The sequence below is a fragment of the Pleurodeles waltl genome, chromosome 9, assembly GCF_031143425.1.
Source record: "Pleurodeles waltl isolate 20211129_DDA chromosome 9, aPleWal1.hap1.20221129, whole genome shotgun sequence".
NCBI lineage: Eukaryota > Metazoa > Chordata > Amphibia > Caudata > Salamandridae > Pleurodeles > Pleurodeles waltl.
In genome coordinates this window covers 539,689,666-539,714,191 of record NC_090448.1, presented here as the reverse complement: position 1 = coordinate 539,714,191, position 24,526 = coordinate 539,689,666, and the positions used below count along the sequence as shown (strand labels likewise).

At 43.6% G+C, this 24,526-nt stretch overlaps 1 protein-coding gene across 2 annotated transcripts in view; it reads right to left on the bottom strand.

Moving 5' to 3' along the window:
- The window catches only part of ACTR10 (actin related protein 10), a 247,924-nt gene that overhangs the window by 150,705 nt on the left and 72,693 nt on the right, over positions 1 to 24,526 (bottom strand). For both annotated transcript variants that reach the window (XM_069207450.1, XM_069207451.1), the window contains exons 9-10: positions 11,484 to 11,563; positions 11,310 to 11,383 (exon numbers count right to left, since the gene is read on the bottom strand). In XM_069207450.1, coding sequence (XP_069063551.1) covers positions 11,310 to 11,383; positions 11,484 to 11,563 — 154 coding nt within the window. The remainder of the gene's footprint in view (positions 1 to 11,309; positions 11,384 to 11,483; positions 11,564 to 24,526) is intronic.

Sequence of the window (24,526 nt, the reverse complement as noted above, 5' to 3'; positions counted from 1 at the left end):
ATCATGGGATTTGGGGCCCTATGGGGAGCAAGACTCCACCTTCGGTGCAAGGCATTTGGCATACCGCCTGCTAATCTTTGTGGAGTTTGACAGCGTTCTGAAGTAGGAGCACCCACCTTTAGCTTTTTAAGATAGTTCAGTACTGCAGGTATCCAAACGTCTTTTGACAAGGTGAGTTCTCAACAAGCAGGACATCCAGGTAAGTGCCTCTGAAGAGTCCTGCTTGAAGTCTGTGGAACAGGGGGAGTGGTCCTCAAACCAGTACTAATTTCACAAACCGATACTACTGGTTAGAAATCCATCTTATGTGCCAGGCAGTAGTCTGTCATGAAGTCAATACAGATTTCACATGCCTGATCAAGAATCCCACTTCCCTTAAAGTGCATCCTCTCAAAGTAGACAGCTTCATGTGCTGTAAGTGATCATAACTCGACGTAAACAGCAGGAACTCAGTAGACATACATTCCCAACAAGATATGTAAGTCTGCTCTGGTTCAGCCATTGAGAAAAAATGCCACACCAAATACAATACTTAACGTTGATATCTATTGTCATAGAATGATGAGAAGGTAATCTTTTTCTAAAGATAAATCATGCTTGGAGGACAGACAGGAAACATATTTCTGGGAAGGAGAAGATAGCAAAACAAGTCCACATCTAACAAACGTGGGTTTTCAAAACACCTCATCAACAGGGATGCCAGAGTCTTCTTGGGTTCACTAAAAGTGGTTCTCCACTCCACGGTGAGACTTCTATCATCTATAAAATTATGATCACACCTCCCCAATACAGTCTATGCACTAAGCTTTTTTTAAATAAAGCACACTAATGCAACTTTGGGAAAACACCTCTGTTTAAAATAGTAAATAAAAAAATCAGAGATAGTGCAAAGAAACAATGCCTGGCTCACTGGGGCACAGAGGAGTGCACAGAAAAGTGAAAGAAATACAGAGGAATCCCACTCTGTGAAGAAAGTGTGAAGGTTTGGAAAAGGGAATCCAGAGGAGTTAAGCCAGTGAAGTCCTACTGAAGGATGGCAGCCAGGGAATGGACAAGAGGTGTAAAGGAGAAGAGAGGAAATCAGACAGAGGAAGTGCAAAGAACATGTAGTTAAGACTACAAAAAGTGCAAAGGAATAACAGCGAAAGAGCACCGAGTAGCAGTTCACTTGACAAAATCAGATGAAATGCTAGTACTAGTTAAATTTGGGGAAGGCATCAATATAAATTTGGAAAGGGCATATATGGTGTAAGCAGGTATTATCAGGGAACAGGCAAAAATAAAGAACGTATATGAAGTTGAAGTAACAACATACGGTCTGTTAATATCAATTTTTGAAGCACATAATTCCCTTTCACCTCTAACCCTAATTACATGCTGTGTGTATTATTTGTTAGGAGCTAATTGGGCAGAACATGTGTACATTATTTATTTGTTATTTATAGATAAGATTGGAAATGTAGTTTATGAATTTTCCTCCACCTTGTCTGTGTCATACAACCATTAATTGTCGTTTTTGGCTACTTACTGCATATTTCTCCTGCTGAATCTTGAGTGACAAGATGCCACATTCCCAATAATTAATACATTGGGTAATTATTCATGAAGTGTTACTTCTATGATAAATGCTTTAAATGATGTATTCATTGTGTTGAAATTCTTCAATAGAGGTCAAATCAATTTGGGTGGCAGAGGAGAGAATTCCCTGCCAGGCATATGGAGTGCAAGGAGGACCTGAAAATACAGTATGCAGAAGAGCAGCTACAATGAAATGGGAGTACAGAAGGAGGGACAGACTAGAGGGAGACTGGATGTGCAAAACATGGCAAGCAGTATGCAGATCAGAAGTGGAAGAGTAGACTCTGAAAGAAGGAATAGGAAGTGAATAACAGGCAGTAAGTCTGGAGAGATTCAGAGTGAACTGTTTGTGCGAGGAGGTTGCATGTACAAGAGCTGTATTCTTTATTGTTGCATTTGCTTTCAAGAAGTCAGAGCTGATGCGCTCTGCTCTCCGCTTGCTATGTAGGCAAACACATTCACAGAGAAATTGAAGGCTGCATGTGGAGAAGAAAAAACAAGTGGAAGGAAGCCTGTTTGAAATTACCTCAGAGAGTCATTTAACTTCTCACCGACTTCAGAAATTCTTGACTTTCTAAACATAGCTACAGTTTACTAGGGCAAATATTATGCCCATTAACCCACAGAGGTTTAATTTTATGCTTTGTTTAGAAAGTCTATGGGCCAGATGTACCAAGGCCTTATGCATTTCTTAACGGGCCGAATCTCAATTTCGACGTGTTAAGAAATGCAAAATAGCCTTTTCCTATGTACAAAGGCCTTTAGGGAATCATTGAATGCGATTTCTACCCTGTAGAAATTGCATTTTCTACCCTATAGAAATCGCATTTTGCGATTCTCTAAATAGGTAATCGCAAATAGGGGTTTCCCCGTTTGTGATTTCTTGGCACATGTACAAAGCATTTTCCAAACGCAAAATTAGCATTTAGGAAATGAGATTACCATCGACTTCAAATCGATGGTAACCATATGCAACTGAAAAAAAAAAAAAGATTTTTCTGGTGCTTTTTGAAGTGCATGAAGCGCACACATGCCCCTAGTACATATGTGCACCTTACATCTGCATCACTTTTTTCAGAGGGCAGCAAGGAGGGGGGCCTTAGGGCTGAACGTCACCTTTGCTTTAGCATTTCCTAATTTGTGATTTCATATTAGGAAATTGCAAATTAGGAAATGCTAAACCATTTGGATAGGAACAAATATTTTGATATTACCTAAATAGCGATTTCCTAATAGCGAGTCCTACACTGTAGGAATCGCTATTAGGGAATATCTATTTTGGTACATACCATTTTACATTTCCTAAATAGCAATTTCTAAGGAGTCGCTATTAAGGAAATGCAAAATAAGTATTTTGAACATCTGGCCCATAATTCTTTCCTCAATTACTAGTGTAGCTAGTTTTTCCAAATATTAATAAAAGTTATACATTGAGTTACAGGTGATGCTTGGCGAGTATGGATTTTAATTTATTTGTTTTACAAAGCGTTGCACAAATGTTGGATTTGATCACTGGAGGCGTGAGGTTTCTCACTGAGGGGGCCAGGACTTTGTGAAGGTGAGTTGTGGGGTAGTCCTGATTTATTACTGGATGAAGGAGTGAAGTGAGACCAAAGTTAGGCTCTTATGAAGCAGCCAGATTTTCTGCAGTGTGTTTTTCATTTAAATCAGACTTGGACAAATAAAAGTCTGTTACTTGATCTTAAAATACAAGTTGGAAAAACAGCTTGGGAGCAATTCCCGAACATATTCGAACTCAGATTTGCCTCAAACGTTTGAGGACTGAGCAGATAAACTGGAACTTTACAATCCTTGCAACCAGAAGCCAATGTAGTTCTTTAAGGGCTGGGGTGACGTGGGAGCATATTTGAAGATGAAACAGAGTCCAGCTGGTTTATTTTGCCATTTCTGAAGCTTCATTTTCTTTTTCGTTGGTGCATCAGCAAAGTCTTTATTACAATAGTCCAGTCTAGAAAGCACCAGCAATTTGGTAAATTCAATGCAATGAGGCATGTGAAGCAGGCGTGACACACTTCAGTGCAGCATGCCATCATAATTTGTATTTTTGGTTGCCAATGAAGTGCAATGGCCAAATGAGAGTCAATCCATGCTCAAGATTTTTTTATTTTTTTGGGAGTCGGCTAGGAACCAGCTCCTCCGGACGTATGATGGGGAGTGTGTTACACATTTTAGGGATTTATTATCTTGATCCGTTTATGTATTGGTGGATTTCCTTCATTCAATACTGAACTTGTTTCAGATGGGTAGAGATGTTTGGAGACAGGCACTGTTGTTATCCAGATGGATAGGTAATTGGTAGGGGTGTGGAATTCCTATAACTGGACACCAAGGACATATTGTTTGGGGTCAAGGATAACACATTTCAGCTTTATTTAGTCCTTGGGCAAGTATGCTCAATCCCCTGCAGCACAAAACCTTTGGCTGCCAATTTACAGAACCACATTATTAAGAAGGGAAGGGAGTTGTCTGCAGTTGAGGTAATATTTGTGTTCATATGTTAAGGCTGTTTGAACTTGTATTTATGATTCATTAATGCAAAGCCTTTATTATTAGAGTGTGTGTTTTAAATAAATGCTGAAAGCTTGAACTGCTATACTGACAGTGGCGCCAGTAAAAAAAAATACGTTTGCAAAGTTTAACAATATGAGGCTACGCATAATGCTCCAAGAATGCTCTCTGATTAGATGCAAATATTTGGAGATTTGCTAAACTGTGAAATTCTAGGTACCATTTATTTGAAGCATCATTTAGTAAAATGTATTGATGTACGCTAGTATTCCCTAAAAATATTCATCATAGAAGGTCACTGTAACCGGTTTCAATAAGATTATGGGAAACAATAAATAAACAAGAATTGGCAAAGCCAATATGTCCGACATTGGTGATTAGTCTTTTGATTTTGTCAATGCGTGTCTTATTTCGGCATGGCTTCTGTAAAACTTTACTGTTGTGTGAGCTGCTGGGCCCTCACTATCGTTTTAAACACTGGCAAAAAGTAAATTTGCCATAGTAGTTACTGGCACTGACCAAAGCTACTTTGTGTGCTGATATGCTCCTTGTGAAAGAGCAGATTGCAGTCATTCACAGTGAGGCCAGTCGATAGATGGGTAGAAATAAACCCCAAAGGTCTCGTTTAATGCCAGACCTAATTCGGGGCTCAATTCTTAAAGAAAGTCACAAAAGTGCACCTGTGGTATATGTCTTAGTATTAGTGCAGATTTACGTATTTCATGAATTTGCAAGAATTTACCTAAATACACCAGGAAATCGTACTCCTAGAAAATATTTGTGAACTGTATTTTAGCACAAGAAAATATGCATATGTAGATTTGTACATGCAAAAATCTATTGAGAGTTTACAAGGCCACTTTCCCTCCAATCACAATTTTCACCAACCCTGGAAGAAGTTTTACTTCTGACCCATGTCATGAGTAAATTTGCAAACTTTTTCATTGTGGGAAAATATTAGAGAAGAGCCAGTGAAACCCCTTAAAACATGAAAGTTAGTAGGTTTGCACAGACACAAAACGGCATAACAACCCTGGTACAATTGCTTACCACTACCTCCAGCCTCAATATGTAGAGCAGCAAAATAAGGACATTGCTAGTATACATGCATTACTATAATATTAGCCCTCGCATAATCAGAGAGGCTATTATCAGATCTCTTATATAATGAGATTGCTGCCATTATTTCTTGCGCTACATGGCACCAAGGGGACAGGTGTTTTTGTTGTTGTTTTTTTTACAAGTTAAGTAGCTTTAAAAAGAATCCTGACCCACTGACAAGTTAATATTTTAGTAAATACCACACCCCTATATTGGATATTAGCTGCATCCATTTGAAACTGTAGATGGTATTGCAAAATAAGCTCAGCTAGCAGTCCTATGCAAACAGCAGAGAGACAGAGGAGCTCCACTGGGACCCGGAAAGAGGACCTGGGTTTAACAGTTAATGCAGAGGAAGCAATCTGATATGTCGGCTGTGTATAGTCAGGTAGGAGTGACAGGATTAGAGAGCCATTCTGGAGATCCTACTCAATTCTCTAAGCACTGAAAAAAAAAATTGTGGTCCATGATGTTACGTTATGGCTGTCTGCTGGGTTTCTCGGATGTGCTGTTGTGGCTTCTGTCCCCATCCTTGGTCTGCTCTAAGATTCTCAGTCATGCAGCATCAAGTTTGATTCTATAAATATTGATTCCATGTTATGTTTACCAGAAGAAAGTTACAGCAAAGGCTTTTTTTCGCTCAAAACACTTAAATGGTTTTCCATGATAGAACAAGCAAAAAAGATTTAAACAATGCAGAGATTCTTTGCCAAAGAAGACAAACTATGGAAGCATTTATGGCATGGAAGAGAAATGGGTTTTTGCTGGTGCATTTAGAAGGTAGAACAGGTGACATACATACAAAAGAATGTCCCTTGATGTATATTAAGAGGGAGGAAGTTTAAAACGAAGAAGGCATATCTCCTAAATAGGGAAAAGTAGGAGGCCACTTGAAGGCTCAAGTTACATTAATGCACAAAAAAAAAAAAATCATATGTTGTATAGTGTGAAATGTTTTCATGGTACACCTTTTAGGGCAGATTTAATGGGCCACCAAAGTGTGGTTCACCTTTAGGCAGACTAGAAGAGGGCGTTTCTTTCTTGAGGCCAGTATTTTGAATGCAAAATTTCACATACATTATGATATTCTCTCGGTGAGACTAGAAACCAAAAAACTGGAACACCTTTACATTGTTGGAAGCAAGTGGGAGCAGACACATCTGTGGACAAGAGTGGACATCACGGAAAAGGAAGAAGAATATCAACTATGTTTGCACTGGCAGTCTAGGTCAGGTTGACTACACTGTAGTCTAGGAAATGAAATTGTTACTTGTAGGAGTAGAGTTTTTTGGAGTAATATGCTGTACATTAATCTACCATCTAGTGGTTGAGTCTGGAATTGTGTCTCTCTGTATTTTTATTTTCTTCTTGGCATCGTCGACCATCATTTGGTGGTGTGCCTGTCAGTTTGTGATATCAGACATGAGCCATTGTTAGATTCTTTTTTTTTCCCCAACAGCCTCTTGACGCTTAAACTTCCCCTTCCTTCTGCTGTGTTGTTGGCTCTAGGAATTGCCTGTTCGACTCATCTCATTTCTGGGAATGTGCATCCATAAAACATAAAGCTGTAAAACGTCTCCTAAAGGTAAGTAATCAATTAACTCTGGATGCATGTGCACTGATTGTATAACGGTATGCATATGCGGAGGGGGGGAGTCCGAAGACCGCCGTATTTGGAGCCACCCAAGGATTTCCGCCCAATTAAGGGTGGAAATCCAACACCGTCGGTCTGACCGACAGCGGGTGAGAGGCGGTTCCTCCGCCAGCACCGCCACGCCAAAAGGACTTCACCCATCATATTCTGAGACATAATACGGCACGGTGGTGGCAACACGGACACCCATCCCCACGCGGACACCCATCCCATCCCGGATGACCACCTCACCCAGACAGGTAAGAGGAGCGACCGAAGTGAGGGGGGGATGCGCAGTGCATGTGTGTGGTGTGTGCGTGTCGGAATGTTTGTGCGTGTGTGTGAATGAATGCGTATGCAGAGGGGGAGTGTGTGAATGAATGTATATGCGGAGGGCGGAGTGTGAATGAATGCGTATGAGGAGTGTGTGAATGAATGCGTGGAAGGGGTGGGGGTGTGAATGAATGTGGATGGGGGTACATATGTGTGAGTGTGAGAGGGTGTGTGTGTGTGTATGTCAGTATGAGGGCGAGGGGGGTGTTTGTATGCGTGCGGTTGGGTGGGGGTGTTTGTACAGATGTGTGCAGTTGGGAGGGGGGGGTGTTTGCAAGTGTGTGGATGGGTTGGGGGGTGTCTGCAAGTGTGTAGTTGTGTAGTGGTGCCTGTGCAGGCGACAGGAATGGGGATTGCGGTCACCGGGTGCGTTACCGCCAGGGTTTTCATGGTAGGGCAACCATCGCGAAAAGGCTGGCAGTTTGCTGCCTCTTAATATGGCCGGCGGTCTTAGGCCTGCCGTCGGCCAGGAGGAGCTCACCGCCGGCCATGGTGGTCTGACCGGACTGGCGGCATTGTGGTGGTTTGGCTTCATCCAAACCGCACAACTCATAATCCGGAGGTCTTTGCCGCCGGTTCCGCGATGGTTAGACCGTCATTGCGAGTTTGACGGTCTCATGACTACCAAACTCATAATAAGGCCCTGAGTCTGTGTAACGAGGGGATGGGCCGATGTGGAACACGTGGGATGCAGGACGCCATCATGTTCATGAGTTTCATTACAGTCCTCACTGTCAGAAATTGTCCCCTCTAGTAGACATGCAAGTTCGGTCTTTAAATGCCAGGGATCATTTGAATTCAGTCTCAGTCTCAGTCTCAGTCTCAGTCTCAGTCTCAGTCTCTCCCTCCCTCTCTCTCCCTCTCTCTCCCTCTCTCTCCCTCTCTCTCCCTCTCTCTCCCTCTCTCTCCCTCTCTCTCCCTCTCTCCCCCTCTCTCCCCCTCTCTCCCCCTCTCTCCCCCTCTCTCCCCCTCTCTCTCCCTCTCTCTCCCCCTCTCCCTCTCTCCCCCTCTCCCCCTCTCCCTCTCTCCCTCTCCCCCTCTCCCCCTCTCCCCCTCTCCCTCTCTCCCTCTCTCCCTCTCCCTCTCTCCCTCTCCCTCTCTCTGTTTTCTCATGAATACTTTCACCTGTTCCAGAGTTAGGGATGATTTTTCCATGTTCATGAGGGAATTCCAACCTATGAACAATAAGCAAGAATGTGTGTATATTCCTTTGGCATTGCTTTTGCAAACTCACCTTTACTAGAGGGTCATCTGGGTAGGAATTAACATGGATCCCTCCGCTTCTTAAGTGCGTTTTGTGAATACTTTGGGTGTAGACTTGATCCCAAAAGGTAAGACTGTGACTTGGTACTGAATCCTGTCTACGATGATCTTGAGGCAACTGCTTGTGTTGCTGGTTCATCAGTATGAGCAGTTGGGCATCCTTCATATCCACTGTGGCCATGCTCTCTCTCTTTCTGAACAGCTGTATGACGTCTTGGAGTGTGGTAATTTTGAATCATTGCATCTTTATATACCTGTTTAGTACTCATAGGTCTGGTGTTTGTCTTGGTGATTGATCCAGCTTCGGCACCAGGAGGTATTAAGAGGGTACTCTTTGTATGGCCTGTTTTTGGAACAGCTGTTTTAGCCAAGACAGCTCTTCTGGAGAAGCCTTTTCAGTTTCGGTGGCACACAATGATTTTTATTGTCAGTTTGATGCAATGTTCGTGTTGCACTAGGTTTAGTATCCATCTTTCCGTGGTGGTTGGCACCCACTTGCTCACGAATCCATCTATCCTCACTACCCCTGGTGTTTCAGCGGGGATGAGGGCCCTGAGTGAGCGAGTCACTTACTAGTTGTTGATTTGTTGGAGGACCTCATTCACCACCAGCCCATACAAATGTTCCCCGGTGAATGGCATGTTGAAAGCAGACACTTTGAGCAAGGCATGCCTCCTTAGTGTTGTCCATGTGCACATCTACTTGTGGTATTTGCACTACCGAGCGCCGATTTGAGATCACCTTGCCTTCCTGTATGACCGCTTTTGTCCTCTTCTGGTATTATTCTTGGAGGTGCTGCATTAGATTTTCAATTTCCTGCCACAGTTGGAGGCCTTATTGATTGAGGAGGGCACTAGAGTTTCCAGTGAGTTGTGGCCCCTCTCTCCATCTTCCTGCTGACTATCTCCACCCTCTTACTCTCCCTTTCTAGGAGAGGGCCTGTAGATGTGGGGTTGTTCCGTTGTATACTAGCAGTTTAGACGATGACTGAGCCAGCCGTGCATAGCCCCTAGTAAACAGAGGATCTTTTGACAACTATTTATACTTTTTCTTGACTGGGGGATGACTTCCTTCAAGGAAGCAGGTTTTCAAAAAGACTTATTTTTGACCAATATCTTGACAGCATCGAGAGATACAGGCTCCTCTTCTGGCTGGGCACCAGCATCTGCAGGAGGAAACATGATTTTAACTCCTTTTTTTGAAGCTAGACTCCTGTATGTGTCCGTAGCTCATTTTTTTCAGCGACTTGTGGGTTAGGTAATCTTGTAGCAAAGGTCTTGAGAGATACGAGTCTATTGCTGCTTCTGCGAGTTGGTGTTGAGCTCCTGCTATGCCTCTTCCTGCGTACTATCCCCACTATAGGCCATTTCCTAGTTGTCTCCTCCCTCCATGTAGAGGAACTGATCCTGCTCCTTGCTATGTGGCTCTGGCGTCTTCAAGGACTTGTTGAAGTCATTCTTCTTTTGCAAAATGGCTGCCATTTCCGCCTTGAGTCGGCAAATTTTGCGTTCGACCTGGCTCGTCCGTTGTTTTGTCTCAAGGGTCATTGGCTTCCTCCTTGCCGTCGAAGGCTCCTTGTCATTCGACTTCATATCCCTCAAATTCTCTTCATCACTCTTGCACATTGAAGCAGTCTCTGAAGGTCTGCCTTCTGTGGTGTCTGAGATCTTGGACCTATTGCTGCACTCCAATTGTCAAATGTTTCACACTGAGGGAGGTTTTTAGGGATTTTTGAGTCCATCTTCAAAGGCTCGGTCCCAGTGTGTGAAGTGTCACCTCTTAGTGTCTTTTGGTGTCTGTCTCATTTGCCACTTTTCTCGCCACCCCCGTCTATCGAAGCCAGTGACCCGTCCTCTTGTTGGAGTCTCCTAACTTTGTGAGCTCTTTATGCTCTGGGGTTTCATCCTCTTCCTCGCTGGATAAACCAATATCTTGGAGTGAGATGTGTTTTTGCTGCGTCTGCATAGTTGCATAGTGTGCCTACTGTTGTTTTTGTGTATCCTTCAAGTTTTCTGACTGAAATACAGTGCATGCCTCACAACCCTCAGCCCTGTGGTCTTTAGGTAGGCACAAGTTGCACACCTAATGACTGTCCTTCTGCACAAACTTGTGATGACACCTGGCACAAAACCTGAGGGGCGTATTCTCCATGTCGCCTGAAGGCCCTAGGTATCTGGAAGAACTTTCTCCGACCGTTCGGTCAAGTGGCAGGTCCCTCAACAAAATTCTTGGTTCGGACAACGTTTTAGCTTGACTTTGCCCTTTCCTTTGTTTTCCGTATCTCCCTTCCGCGATGTACCGTTGACATGATCTTCAATTCGATGGAGCTCCTCCATTCTGCTTCCAAACCCAATGGCAGAAAAAAAGGATCTAACGAAGGTAACCAGCTCAGAAACGTCCCGGGCGTATGACTGACATCACAAGGTAGTAGGCACACCACTAAATGGTTGATGATGACGCCCACAAGAAAAGGAAAAAAAAAGACGAATGCACAATTCCTGACCCAAACAGTAGCTAGCAGAATAAGGTACAGAATGTGAATCTAGAAAAGATTCATGCTGCAAAACATGCTTTAAAGGAATATAAACATTCAGGTGTTTTTTTAATATAGCATGGCTTGTATATTTCAGAGCACTCCCAATTTTTTTTAGGTACGGAAAATGTGGCAAAGGAGGATATAAATGTTAACCGATGATGACTCAGTTCAGTCAAGTAGGTTGGGGTTTTACATTTGACAGCGAACCATTATAGTTCTGTGCTCATCTTATGAATTTCAACATGACTTCCATAAGAGATTATTTGCTAAAGGAGTGTACAGTACATCACTACAAACTAGATTATGGTGAAATATTAAATTTGGAGGAAAACTGACCTGATTGATCCATTAACATGTAAAATCTTTTCTCCATTTAGGGGGTAGTCAACATCAGGAGGTGGTGCAGGCCGCTACAGAAAAGATAAATACACATAAGCACAGATGAGAAGGAAAAGTAAGGTATTAACAAATATGTATTTTTAAAGGCAAAAAATGACATCCTCATCTCACCTGAGCACTGCCATCAATGTTAAACTTTGCTGCTTGAATGTTCAGTCCACGTTGAAGGTCACTCACAAAACATGTACGGACTAAAAAATATGAAAACGATAAATTAAGTAATAAAATAATTAAATAGGCTTCTTTTCAAATATAAACGGTAAGCAATATGTGGACAAAAGGGCAGTCTAAGCACTGCTGAAAGACAAAAAACAACATACGTTACAGTTTCTATTTTGTAAAAGACCTGAACTTTTTTTTTAACAGGGTCTTTTTCCCAATTTGGGGCTTTAATGTGTCGGGGAAATATAGTATTTTTTTTTTTACATTGACAAGTGTAGAGTGCAGAGTACAACAAAAAAGAGGAGTTAAAAAAACAGCCAAGAGTAACACATTCTAATAGAGGCCTTATTGCACTCTGAAGTAAAACCAGAGGTGGTGTTCTCCACCAGTGAATTAAGTAGCTATGTGGAGTCTTCAGGGGCCACATTAGGTACTGCTTGACCTCCATGACATTTTTAAGCTTAACTGGGAAATAACATTCCAGCTTTCACCCTAAGCAAGCCATTTATGTTGCCTCAAATCTTTTCCTTCATGGTTGTTATACAATGAAGTTGTACCTCTCAAATGCCACCTATCCTTTTTGTTTCACATTGGAGGATCAACTACTAGGACCAGCAAGATCATGGAAGTGGCTCATTTGATTCTTTTCCTCTAACCTCAGTTTAATGGCAACTACATCTTCATTAAACGTCAGTATTAGCCCTGGATTTTCACAACATCCTAGGACATAGATTTGATTTTAGCTATGTTGTAGGAAAAGTAGAATCCAATGGAGATACAGTGGCCTCTAGTTTTATAACTGCTTGTGTGGCTTCGAAAACTTAAAGTTGTGCAATGTTTAGTAGAAGCTTCACTAATGGGAAAGGCACCTTATACAGTAATACCCATTTTTACTGTGCATCTGGTTTATCTATGCTTCTAAGATTTTTTAAGCATTTTTTCTGCCATGTATTCCTTGGTAGCCTTAACGCAAGATTACTATTTCTTCAGCATGCACAAAGGCATTCTCAGGCCTACAAACACTGCTATGCCATTCCTGGCTTCCTAGAATACACCAATGTGGTTTCCATTGGTAGATAAGTTTTACCCCAGAAAGTGGGTATTCATAGATCCAACTTACTGGTCTGAGTGGCTCCATTTGGGGACAACCTAGACGCCCAGGGCAGAAAGTTTGCTTGCAGTCAGAAGTATCAGCAAAAGTGCAATTATCCATGTAACAGGGTTGATGGGCAAGGCGGTAACAAAACTGTCTTAAGGAGGGACAAACAATGATAACAAGGGATCTTTGGAAGGAAACCCATAAACAAGTGATAGTGATGGGCGTGCATTGAGGGTGGTTAAAAGTCCACAGATACACCCAACAGGCCAGAGCACTTGTGTGCTCATCCTAAAAAATGGCCACTCGGAGGCAGCTCTTATTTTGATAGTAGGACTGAAATAAGACCATTGTAAAACTAAATAGTTTGGGGAGAATGTGTGTTCTTTCAAACACAGTTCACCCTCTTCGACAAATGCCATTGTTTAAATGTAGCAGATGAATAAATTATAGATCACTTGTACATTGTTTCCTCTTGAAGTGATTTCCCACATATTCTGTGGTGCTCCCAGAGGCCCTCTAGTTTAAGGAAAAAAGGCTTCTTGGACACAATGTCACAGGTTTATGTGCATGTACCAAATAAGGACAGCCCAGTAACCCCAAGGAAATATATATATATATATATATATATATATATATATATATATATATATATATATATATATATATATATATATGTGTATGGAAAATGTCACTTACCCAGTGTACATCTGTTCGTGGCATCGGACGCTGCAGATTCACATGCTGTGCACTATCCTGCCATCTAGTGTTGGGCTCGGAGTGTTACAAGTTGTTTTTCTTCGAAGAAGTCTTTTTGAGTCACGAGACCGAGGGACTCCTCCCTTTCGGCTCCATTGCGCATGAGCATCGACTCCATCTTAGATTGTTTTCCCCGCAGAGGGTGAGGTAGGAGTTGTGTATATAGTAAAGGTGCCCATGCAATGGAGTAAGTATGTATGTACATAATGTGTATAAAACTAGTAAGTATTTACAAAATTTACAAATTTACAGGTTTTATTCAACTTAAAACGGCTACAGGCTCCCGGGGAGGCGGGAGGGCGCATGTGAATCTGCAGCGTCCCATGCCACGAACAGATGTACACTTGGTAAGTGACATTTTCCGTTCGATAGCATGTGTAGCTGCAGATACACTTGCTGTGCATAGACTAGTAAGCAGTAATCTCCCCAAAAGCGGTGGCTTAGCCTGTAGGAGTTGAAGTTGTTTGAAATAATGTTCGTAATACAGCCTGTCCTACTCTGGCTTGTTGTGTTGTTAACACATCTACACAGTAATGTTTTGTGAATGTATGAGGCGTAGACCATGTGGCTGCCTTACAGATTTCTGTCATAGGTATATTTCCTAGAAAGGCTATTGTGGCGCCTTTCTTCCTAGTGGAGTGCGCCTTTGGCGTAATAGGTAGATCTCTTTTTGCTTTGATATAGCAGGTCTGAATACATTTCACTATCCATCTGGCAATGCCTTGTTTGGATATTGGATTTCCTGCATGAGGTTTTTGGAAGACTACAAACAATTGTTTTGTTTTGCAAAACTGTTTTGTTCTATCGATGTAATACATTAGTGCTCTTTTAATGTCTAATGTATGTAAAGCTCTTTCGGCTACTGAGTCTGGTTGTGGAAAAAAGACTGGGAGTTCCACTGTTTGGTTTAGGTGGAACGGTGATATAACTTTTGGTAAGAATTTGGGATTTGTACGAGAACTACTTTATGTTTATGTATTTGTATAAAGGGTTCTTGTATAGTAAATGCCTGTATTTCACTTACTCTTCTAAGAGATGTGATAGCTATTAGGAAGGCTACTTTCCACGTTAAGTATTGCATCTCACAAGAGTGCATGGGTTCAAATGGTGGACCCATGAGTCGTGTTAATACAACATTGAGGTTCCACAAGGGGACTGGTGGTGTTCTCGGGGATATGATTCTTTTTAAACCCTCCATAAATGCTTTGATGACTGGGATTCTAAAAAGTGAAGTTGAATGTGTAATCTGCAGATAGGCAGATATTGCTGTGAGATGTATTTTAATAGAAGAAAATGCTAGTTTAGATTTTTGTAAGTGTAATAAGTAGCTTACAATGTTTTTTGCGGAAGCATGTAGTGGTTAAATTTGATTATTATGGCAGTAATAAACAAATCTTTTCCATTTGTTTGCGTAACAATGTCTTGTAGTAGGTTTTCTAGCTTGTTTAACGACCTCCATACATTCTTGTGTAAGGTCTAAATGTCCAAATTCTAAGACTTCAGGAGCCAGATTGCTAGATTGAGCGATGCTGGATTAGGGTGTCTGATCTGTTGTTGGTGTTGAGTTAACAGATCTGGTCTGTTTGGTAGTTTGACATGAGATACTACTGACAGGTCTAGAAGTGTTGTGTACCATGGTTGGCGAACCCGGGTTGGTGCTATTAGTATTAGTTTGAGTCTGTTTTGACTCAATTTGTTTACCAGATAAGCAAGGAGTGGGAGAGGGGGGAAAGCGTAAGCAAACATCCCTGACCAACTCATCCATACCGCACTGCCCTTGGACTGAGGGTGTGGATACCTGGACGCGAAGTCTTGGCATTTTGCGTTTTCTTTTGTTGCGAAGAGGTCTATTTCTGGTGTTCCCCAGCGTAGAAAGTAAGTTTGTAGTATCTGGGGATGAATTTCCCATTTGTGTGTTTGTTGGTGAGCTCAACTCAGATTGCCGGCCAACTGGTTTTGAATCCCTGGGATGTATTGTGCTATTAGGCGAATGTGATTGTGAATCGCCCAATGCCAAATCTTTTGTGCTAAGAGACACAGTTGTGATGAGTGTGTCCCTCCTTGTTATGTTTAGGTAATACATTGTTGTCATGTTGTCTGTTTTGACAAGAATGTGTTTGTGGGCTACTAGTGGTTGAAATGCTTTCAATGCTTGAAACACTAACAGTTCTAAATGATTTATATGCAGTTGTTTTTGCTGAACATCCCAATGTCCCTGTATACTGTGCTGGTTGAGGTGTGCTCCCCACCCCATCATAGAAGCATCTGTTGTGAATATGTATTGAGGCACTGGGTCTTGGAATGGCCGCCCTTGGTTTAAATTTATAGGATTCCACCATTGAAGCGAGAGGTGTGTTTGGCGGTCTATGAACACTAGATCATGAAGTTGACCCTGTGCTTGTGTCCATTGTGTTGCTAGGCACTGTTGTAAGGGCCGCATGTGTAGTCTTGCGTTTGGGACAATGGCTATGCATGAAGACATCATGCCTAGAAGTTTCATTACAAACCTCACTTGACAGTGCTGGTTTGGGTACATGTTTAACATTATATTTTGGAAGGCATGTACTCTTTGTGGACTTGGAGTGGCAATCGCCTTTTGTGTGTCGATTGTTGCTCCTAAATATTGTTGTATTTGGCACGGTTGTAGATGTGATTTTTGGTAGTTTAGAGAGAACCCTAGTTTGTGTAGGGTTTCTATGATGTATTGTGTGTGTAGAAAACACTGTTGCTGAGTGCTGGTTTTTATTAACCAATCGTCAAAGTAAGGGAATACGTGCATGTGCTGTCTCCTGATGTGAGCAGCTACTACTGCAAGGCATTTTGTGAATACCCTTGGGGCTGTTGTTGTCCCGAATGGTAACACTTTGAATTGGCAATGCACGCCTTGGATTACAAACCTTAAGTATTTCCTGTGGGAAGGATGTATGGGTATGTGGAAATAAGCATCCTTGAGATCTAATGTTGACATGTAGTCTTGGTTTTTGAACAAGGGAATCACGTCTTGAAGTGTCACCATGTGAAAGTGATCTGATTTGATGTAAAGATTCAGTGTTCTGAGGTCTAATATGGGTCTCAGAGTTTTGTCTTTCTTTGGAATTAGGAAATACAGGGAGTAGACACCTGTTCCTTTTTGATGGTTGGGCACTAGTTCTATTGCTTGTTTTTGTAACAATGCTTGGACTTCTAGTTGTAACAGGTTTAAGTGTTGTTTGGACATATTGTGTGCTCTTGGAGGCACATCTGGTGGCAATTGTAGGAATTCTATGCAATAACCATGTTGGATAATGGCTAGGACCCATGCGTCCGTAGTTATGTGTTCCCAGTTGTGGTAATATGGGTAAGTCTCCCCCCTACTGGTGTTGAGTGGTGGGGGTTTGTGACATTGAAGTCACTGTTTGGTTTGTGGGGTGTTTGGGCTCTGGAATTTCCCTCTTGGTTTAGGGAATTGTCCACCCCTATATTGTCCTCGAAAACCTCCTCTCTGATACTGGCCCTGATATGTGGGTCTGACTTGTGAGGTGGAAGGCTCTGTGGTTTGGGAACGAATCCCCCCCCCCCCCTAAAGTGCGGCTTTCTAAAAGTGCCTCTGCCCTGTGGGGAGTAGAGCGCGCCCATGGCTTTGTCCGTGTCTTTTTTGAGTTTTTCTATTGCCGTATCGACCTCCGGCCCAAACAATTGTTGTTGGTTGAACGGCATATTCAGCACAGCCTGCTGGATTTCTGGCTTAAATTCGGAGCTCCGTAACCATGCGTGCCTACGAATGGTTACTGCAGTGTTCACTGTCCTTGCAGTCGTGTCTGCTGAGTCCGTAGCCGACCTTATTTGGTTGTTAGAAATAGTTTGACCTTCCTCAACAACCTGTTGGGCACGTTTTTGGTACTCTTTGGGAAGGTGTTGAATGAGATGTTGCATTTCATCCCAATGTGCCCTGTCATATCGAGCCAGTAGAGCCTGAGAATTGGCAATCCGCCATTGATTGGCTTCCTGTGCTGCCACCCTCTTGCCTGCTGCATCGAATTTCCTTGTCGGGCGGTGGTGCGTCTCCTGAGGATTGGGAGTTTGCCCTCTTTCGGGCTGCTCCCACTACCACCGAATCAGGAGTTAATTGTTGAGTGATAAACATAGGGTCCGGTCCGTTGGGGGAGGTTTATATTTCTTCTCCACCCTAGGCGTGATGGCTCTGCCTTTTACTGGGTCCTGGAACACTTGTTTGGCGTGTTTTAACATGCCTGGCAGCATTGGCAAGCTTTGGTATGAGCTGTGAGTAGATGACAAGGTGTTAAACAAAAGTCGTCCTCTATGGGCTCTGCATGCATTGCTACATTATGAAATGTAGCTGCCCTTGAAACCACCTGCATATAGGCAGTGCTGTCCTCCGGTGGTGACGGCCTTGCCGGGTAGCAATCGGGACTATTGTCCGAGACCGGTGCATCATACAAGTCATGCATCCGGGTCATCCCCGTGTGTGTTGGCAACTGCATCATTGGTGGCGTTGCTACCGGGGACAGTTGTGGCGAATGTAATGGAGATTGCTGTGGCGAGAACCTTGGTGGGGTTTTCTCTTTAGCCACTTTCGCTTTTGGCTGCATTTACGTCTCATGGAATGCAAGCTTACTCTTGATTTTTATTGGAGGAAGAGTTTGAATTTTCCCCGTGTCCTTTTGTATGTGCAACCTTCTCTGGGTATGGTCTGGCTCTCCCATGCCCAGTTCTTGTTCAAATTTGTGCCCTTGCAACTGAGTTGAAAGGCCTTGCTCTTCTGTATAGGAGCCTGGTTTCGGCTCCGAGGCTGCATGTTTCGGCACCGAAGCTTTTTGTACAGTATTTTTCGGCTCTGAGAAAACCTTCTTGACTTTAGGGGTGCCGAACTCTCTGTGCCGAGATGGTTCGGCGCCGGTATCTCGACCGGAGTCAGATGTCTTCGGCTGCTGGGAGGCCTTTTTCAGTGCCAATGTTTGGTCACTGTGTTTTCGGGTTAAGCCATGGCCTGTTGGCGGTGGCATCCCTTGGCGTTTATTATCTTTGAGTGAGTCTTTGCCGGGGCTGGTTTACTCACAGTTTGTTGCTGCGTCTTCGGCTGCTCACTTTCGGACTCGTCCGAGTCTCAAATGGAGAACCTCTGCGCTTCCTCGACGTCGATCTGCTCGGCCGGTGTCGACGCCATCTGGAGTCTTCGAGCTCTTCGATCTCGTAGTGTTTTCTTGGATTGAAATGCCCGACAGGCCTCGCAAGTATCCTCCCTGTGTTCCGCGGATAAACACAGATTACAGACCAAGTGTTGGTCTGTATAAGGATACTTTGCGTGGCAGTTGGGGCAGAAGCGGAAGGGGGTCCGGTCCATGAGGTTTGAAGATGGACGCGGTCGGGCCGACCAGGCCCCGCTGGAGAATGGAAGCCCCGAAGGGCCACCGGAGCGCTTCTTTCTTCGGTGTCGATGTGCTAACACTAAGAGCGCGAACAATACTGTCGAATTTTCCGATAACTAACTAACTTTCACAAATCGAAATACGGAGCGAAGAGGAACACGTCCGAACCCGATGGTGGAAAGAGAACAATCTAAGATGGAGTTGACGCCCATGCGCAATGGAGCCGAAAGGGAGGAGTCCCTCGGTCTCGTGGCTCGAAAAGACTTCTTAAAAGAAAAACAACTTGTAACACTCCGAGCCCAACACTAGATGGCAGGATAAGGCACAGCATGTGTATCTGCAGCTATACATGCCATTGAACATATATATATATATATTTTTTTCCATCCCTGTATCATAATTAATGAAAGCCTGGATAACAAAAATGAGCAAAAATAAACTTAAAATTACTCACAAATATATAAATAAATAACACTGATAGAACAAGCAGCCAACGCACAGCATACAACAAAACAAAATCATTAGATATTATAAATCCACCAGGAACTTTGGTGGCATAAGCGTCTCTGCCATTAAAACAAAGCAGTCACGGAGCAACTGAAGAGGCTTCACGGACCTCCAGGGGTCCCTGGACCACAGGTTGAGATCCACTAATCCAGACAATAGTATCCTACTCCAGGTAAACTAAAATGCTTGAGTGGGAGAGGTAAAGCCGTTTTTTTTGTTTTTTTTAAGATAGACAGACCAGCATCAGCGTTGAAATGTGTTTCTTGAACTGTAAACTACACATATTCCTCTGAAAGCATTTTACTGTAGCTACAAGTTCAGGTGGGACAAAGACTTTTCCTCACTACCAATCAGGACCACAGGCAAAATACCCAGTCAATATGTCTATTTTTCAGAGGATAAGAACCTTATTGGCATTTTCTTTAAACACTTTCCTGCCAGGCCTATTCCCTCTCAGGTTCCAGGCCTTTTTTTTGCTATTTGAGGCAGTTCGCGCTTAGGTCCTCAAAACTTTTTGTCCACATAAGCTACTGATGCCAAATTTGCGTCCTTTTTTTCCAACATCCTAGAGATTCTAGAGGTACCCAGAGTTTGCAGGTTCCCCTGAAAGAGACCAAGAAATACAGCAAAACTTTGGGAAAAAAGGGATGCAGAAGAAAGCTTGTATTTTTTTTCCTGAAAATGGCATCAACAAAGGGTTTGCTGTGCTAAAATCAACATCTTCCCAGCTTTCAGGAACAGGCAGAAAATCAGAAAAACACATTTTTCAACACAATTGTGGCATTTTACTGTGATATTTCCCATTTTTACAATTTGTTGTGCTTTTAGCCTGCTTCCAGTTAGTGACAGAAATGGGTGTGAAACCAATGCTGGATCCTGGAAAGCCAAACATTTCTGATAAGTAGCCACAATTCTGAATTCGCCAAGGGGTCATTTGTGTAGATCCTACAAGGTTTTCCTACAGAAAATAACAGCTGAAATAAACAAAACTGAAATGGAGGTGAAAAGAACAGCCATTTTTCTCCACGCTTTATTCTGTTACTTTTTCCTGCGATGTCAGATTTTTTAAAGCAATATACCGTTACATCTGCTGGACTCATCTGGTTGCGGGGATATTTAGGGCTTGTAGGTTCATCAAGAACCCTAGGTACCCAGAGCCAATAAATGAGCTGCACCTTGCAATGGGTTTTCATTCTGTACCGGGTATATAGCAATTCATTTTCTGAAATATAAAGAGTGAAAAATAGGTATCAAGAAAACCTTTGTATTTCCAAAATGGGCTTAAGATAAGGTGTTGAGAAGCAGTGGTTATTTGCACATCTCTGAATTCAGGGGTGCCCATACTATCATGTGAATTACAGGGTATTTCTCAAATAGACATCTTTTTACACACTATCTTACATTTGGAAGGAACAAATGTAGAGAAAGACAAGGGACAATAACACTTGTTCTGCTATTCTGTGTTCCTCCAAATCTCCCGATAAAAATGGTACCTCACTTGCATGGGTAGGCCTAATGCCTGTGAGAGGAAACATGGACAAATCACATTTTTACACTGAAAACTGCTGTGTTTTTTGGAAAGTGCCTAGCTGTGGATTTTGACCTCTAGCTCAGCTGGTACCTAGGAAAACCTAGAAAACCTGGACATTTTTCAAAACCAGACACCTAGGGGAATTCAGAATGGGTGACTTGTGGAGCTGTCAGCAGGTTCTGTTACCCAGAATCCCTCGCAAACTGTAAAATTTGGAAAAAAACAAAACACTTTCTTCACATTATGGTGACAGAAAGTGCTGGAATCTGAGAGGAGCCACACATTTCCTTCCCCTCAGCATTTACCCCAAGACTCCCAATAAAAATGGTACCTCACTTGTGTGGGTAGGCCTAGTGTCCACGAAAGCAAAGGACCCAAAACACAACTCACACACATCACAATTTCCCAAAGAAAACAGAGCAGTTTTTTGCAAAGTGCCTAGCTGTGGATTTTAGCCTCTAGCTCAGTCGGCACCTAGGGAAACCTACCAAACCTATGCATTTTTGAAAACTAGAAACCCAGGGAAATCCAAGCTGGGGTGACTTGTGTGGCTCTCAACAGGTTCTGTTACCCAGAATCCTTTGCGAACCTCAACATTTGGCAAAAAAAACACTTTTTCCTCACATTTCGGTGACAAAGTTCTGGAATCTGGGAGGAGCCACAAATGTCCTTCCACTCAGCATCCCCCCAAGCCTCTCAATAAAAATTGTACCTCACGTGTGTGGGTAGGCCTAGTGCCCATGACAGGAAATGCCCCAAAACACTATGTGGACACATCAAATCTGTCAAATACAAAACTACCTTTTTTTGTTGTTGGTGGTGGGGGTGGGGGAGGGGCATCTGCGTTTTTGGTTTTGGGCTCAGCAGCCGTATAGGGAACCCTACCAAACCCAAACATTTCTGGAAACTAGACACCTGAGGGAGTCCAGGGAGGTGTGACTTGCGTGGACCCCCCACTGTTTTCCTACCCAGAATTCTCAGCAAACCTCAAATTTAGTTTTTTTTAAAAAAATCAAATTTTTCCCAATCACCGCACCGGGACAAATTTCATACCACCCAATGTTCCCCTCAGTCTCCCGATAAAAATGATACCTCACTTATAAAGGTGGGCCAAGTGCTTGTGACAGGGAAGAGCCAAACATGTCGAAATTGAGGTGGAACTAATGCGGGTCCAAAAGGGCCGTTTGAAAACATTTTAGGCTGACAAGTGGGGCAAAATTTTTATCGGTATAGATGAGACAATGCTGGATGGTAGGAATTTTGTGGATTCCTGAAGATTCCAGAAGATTCCATCACAAAAGTGTGGGAAAATGTGGGATTTGCAGCAAAGTTGGAGGTTTGCAGGTAAGAAAATGGTGTGGGGTGCATGTGAAGCACACCGCCCTGGACTCACCCAGATGTTTAGTTTTCAGATGTGTCTAGGGATTTTTCTACATGGCAGCGTCCCAAAGTCCAAAAAGTGCAGCCCTCACCATTCCAAGAGGGACGATTTTGAGAGTTAGCCAAGCTCTCATGGCCCACATGTAAAACCAAAACCCAAAATAATCAAATGTGCAGGGGGAAGGGGGTAGCTGAAAGACTGCTACCCCCTTCAGTTGGGGTGGGGGCATAACCATGCCCATACTGGTTGGTAGCCACCACTCCACTATTTTTTTTGTTTAATTTCCTAGCATATAGTAGGTTTTAAGCCCCGCACGGGGAGTGAATCAGTGTAATTGCCCCATCTGTCCACTGGTGGGCAGAACAACTTTGGCCCCATTTATTTGGGGTGGGGGTATGGCACCCCCACCCTCTTTTTTTGAAAAAAATCGTCTCTGATGGGATTTCTGCCCCCCCTCCCCCCCTTGGGGGCAGATGGACCTTCCTCAAATAGGCCAATCTGCCCCCAAGGGGGGTCCAGATATGGCCAATAGTAATGTGCCCAGATGGGGAATGACCCTTGCCAAAGGAGCTGCCCCCCCCCCCCCAAAAACAAAACACACACACCAATCCCTGATGCCTAAGTGGTTTCTGCCCCCCTTGGGGGCAGATCAGCCTAATAGAAATAGGCCGATTTGCCCCCAAGGGGGGCAGAAATGGCCTAAAATAAATTTCTCCCCCAGGGGAGCAACCCTTGCCTAAAGGGTCACTCCCCTTGCATGAAATTGGTGCAAAAAAAAAGAATCCCTGGTGACTACTGGTTTCTTCCCCCCTTCGGGGCAGATCGGACTAATAAACATAGCCCGATCTGTCCCCAAGGGGGCCGAAATGGCCTAAAATAAATTTGCCCCCAGGGGAACGACCCTTGCCTAAGGGGTCGCTCCCCTCTTGTGAAACTGACCTAAAAACTAAAAATCCCTGGTGTCTAGTGGTTTCTGCCCCCAGCCTAATAGAAAATAAGCCGCTCTGCCCCCAAGGGCGGCAGAAATGGCCTAAAGTTAATTCTGTCCTCCTAAGGGGTCGCTCCCCTTATAAATAAATAATAAAAAAATAGTAATGTAATAAATAAAATAAATAAATTGTCCCCCTGGGGAGCGGCCCTTGCCCAAGGGGCCGCTCCCCTTATTCAATAATAAAATACAAATAAAAAATACAATTTCCCTGGTGTCTAGTAGCATTTCTGCTGGCCGATCGCACTGCAATCGGGCAGTAGAAATGCTGAGAGACATGAAAGGAGAGGAAAGGCCTTGTGATGTGATCGGTAAAACATACAACTACCAGCTCAAAGTCTGAGCATCGGTTTCCAACCATTTTTGTGCAATATCTATTTAAGGAAAGGTCAGCCCTAGACTGATTGATGCATTAACATCCAAGTGATCCATCATGCCGAGAAGCGTCAGTTTCAGAGTGAGACTGACCTTCTATTCTTGTACCTTCAAGATAACTTGATATCCTCGACCAAAACCACTGAGCGACAACACACCTCCACACTGTGGACCTCATTACAAGTCTGGCGGTCCTAGGACCGCCAGAATCGCGGTGGCGGTCCGGCCTCCACATTATGACCATGGTGAACGCACCACTGTCGGACCGCTGGCACCGCCACTTTTTCGCCGGCTGACGGCCTAGCAGTGCCAGTGGTCTTAATCAGCCAGGGCAGCGCTGCAAGCAGCGGTGCCCTGGGGATTACAAGTCCCCTGGCTTTTACATGGCGGTTGCACTGCCATGTAAATGCTGGCATAGACGGGGTGCCGGGGATCCCTGCACTGTCCATTGCCCATACACTTAGCATGGGCAGTGCAAGGGCCCCCATGGACAACCCAGTCACGCTTTTCATTGTCTGCTTAGACGACAGTGAAAAGCGTGATGGGTACTGTACACCCGACGCACCACAACATTGCCGCCGGCTCTATTACGAGCCGGCATCAATGTTGTGGGCTGTTTCCTGCTGTGCAGGCAGGCAACTCGTAATCAGGGCCGTGGGAGGGGTGCCGCATAGATGGTAACCCGACCGCAGGGGTTTGGCGGGTGGGCTTTTCCACCCGCCAAAATCATAATCAGGGCCTGTGTGCTAAAGTGGGCCCCTGAAAAGGCTAAAGACCATTAAAAATGCCGCCCTAAGACTCATACTCAATCTCCCCTGCCCCACTCACATCTTACCTCATGAAGCTTCAATGGCTCCCCATTCACAAATGCACTCTTCAAACACTCACAAAGCCCTACAAAACACTGGACCCGAATACCTCAACAGCCGCATACACTTTCTTAATCCATTCAGACTCTTTCGCTCAAGCTTCACTCTCACTTGCACAAA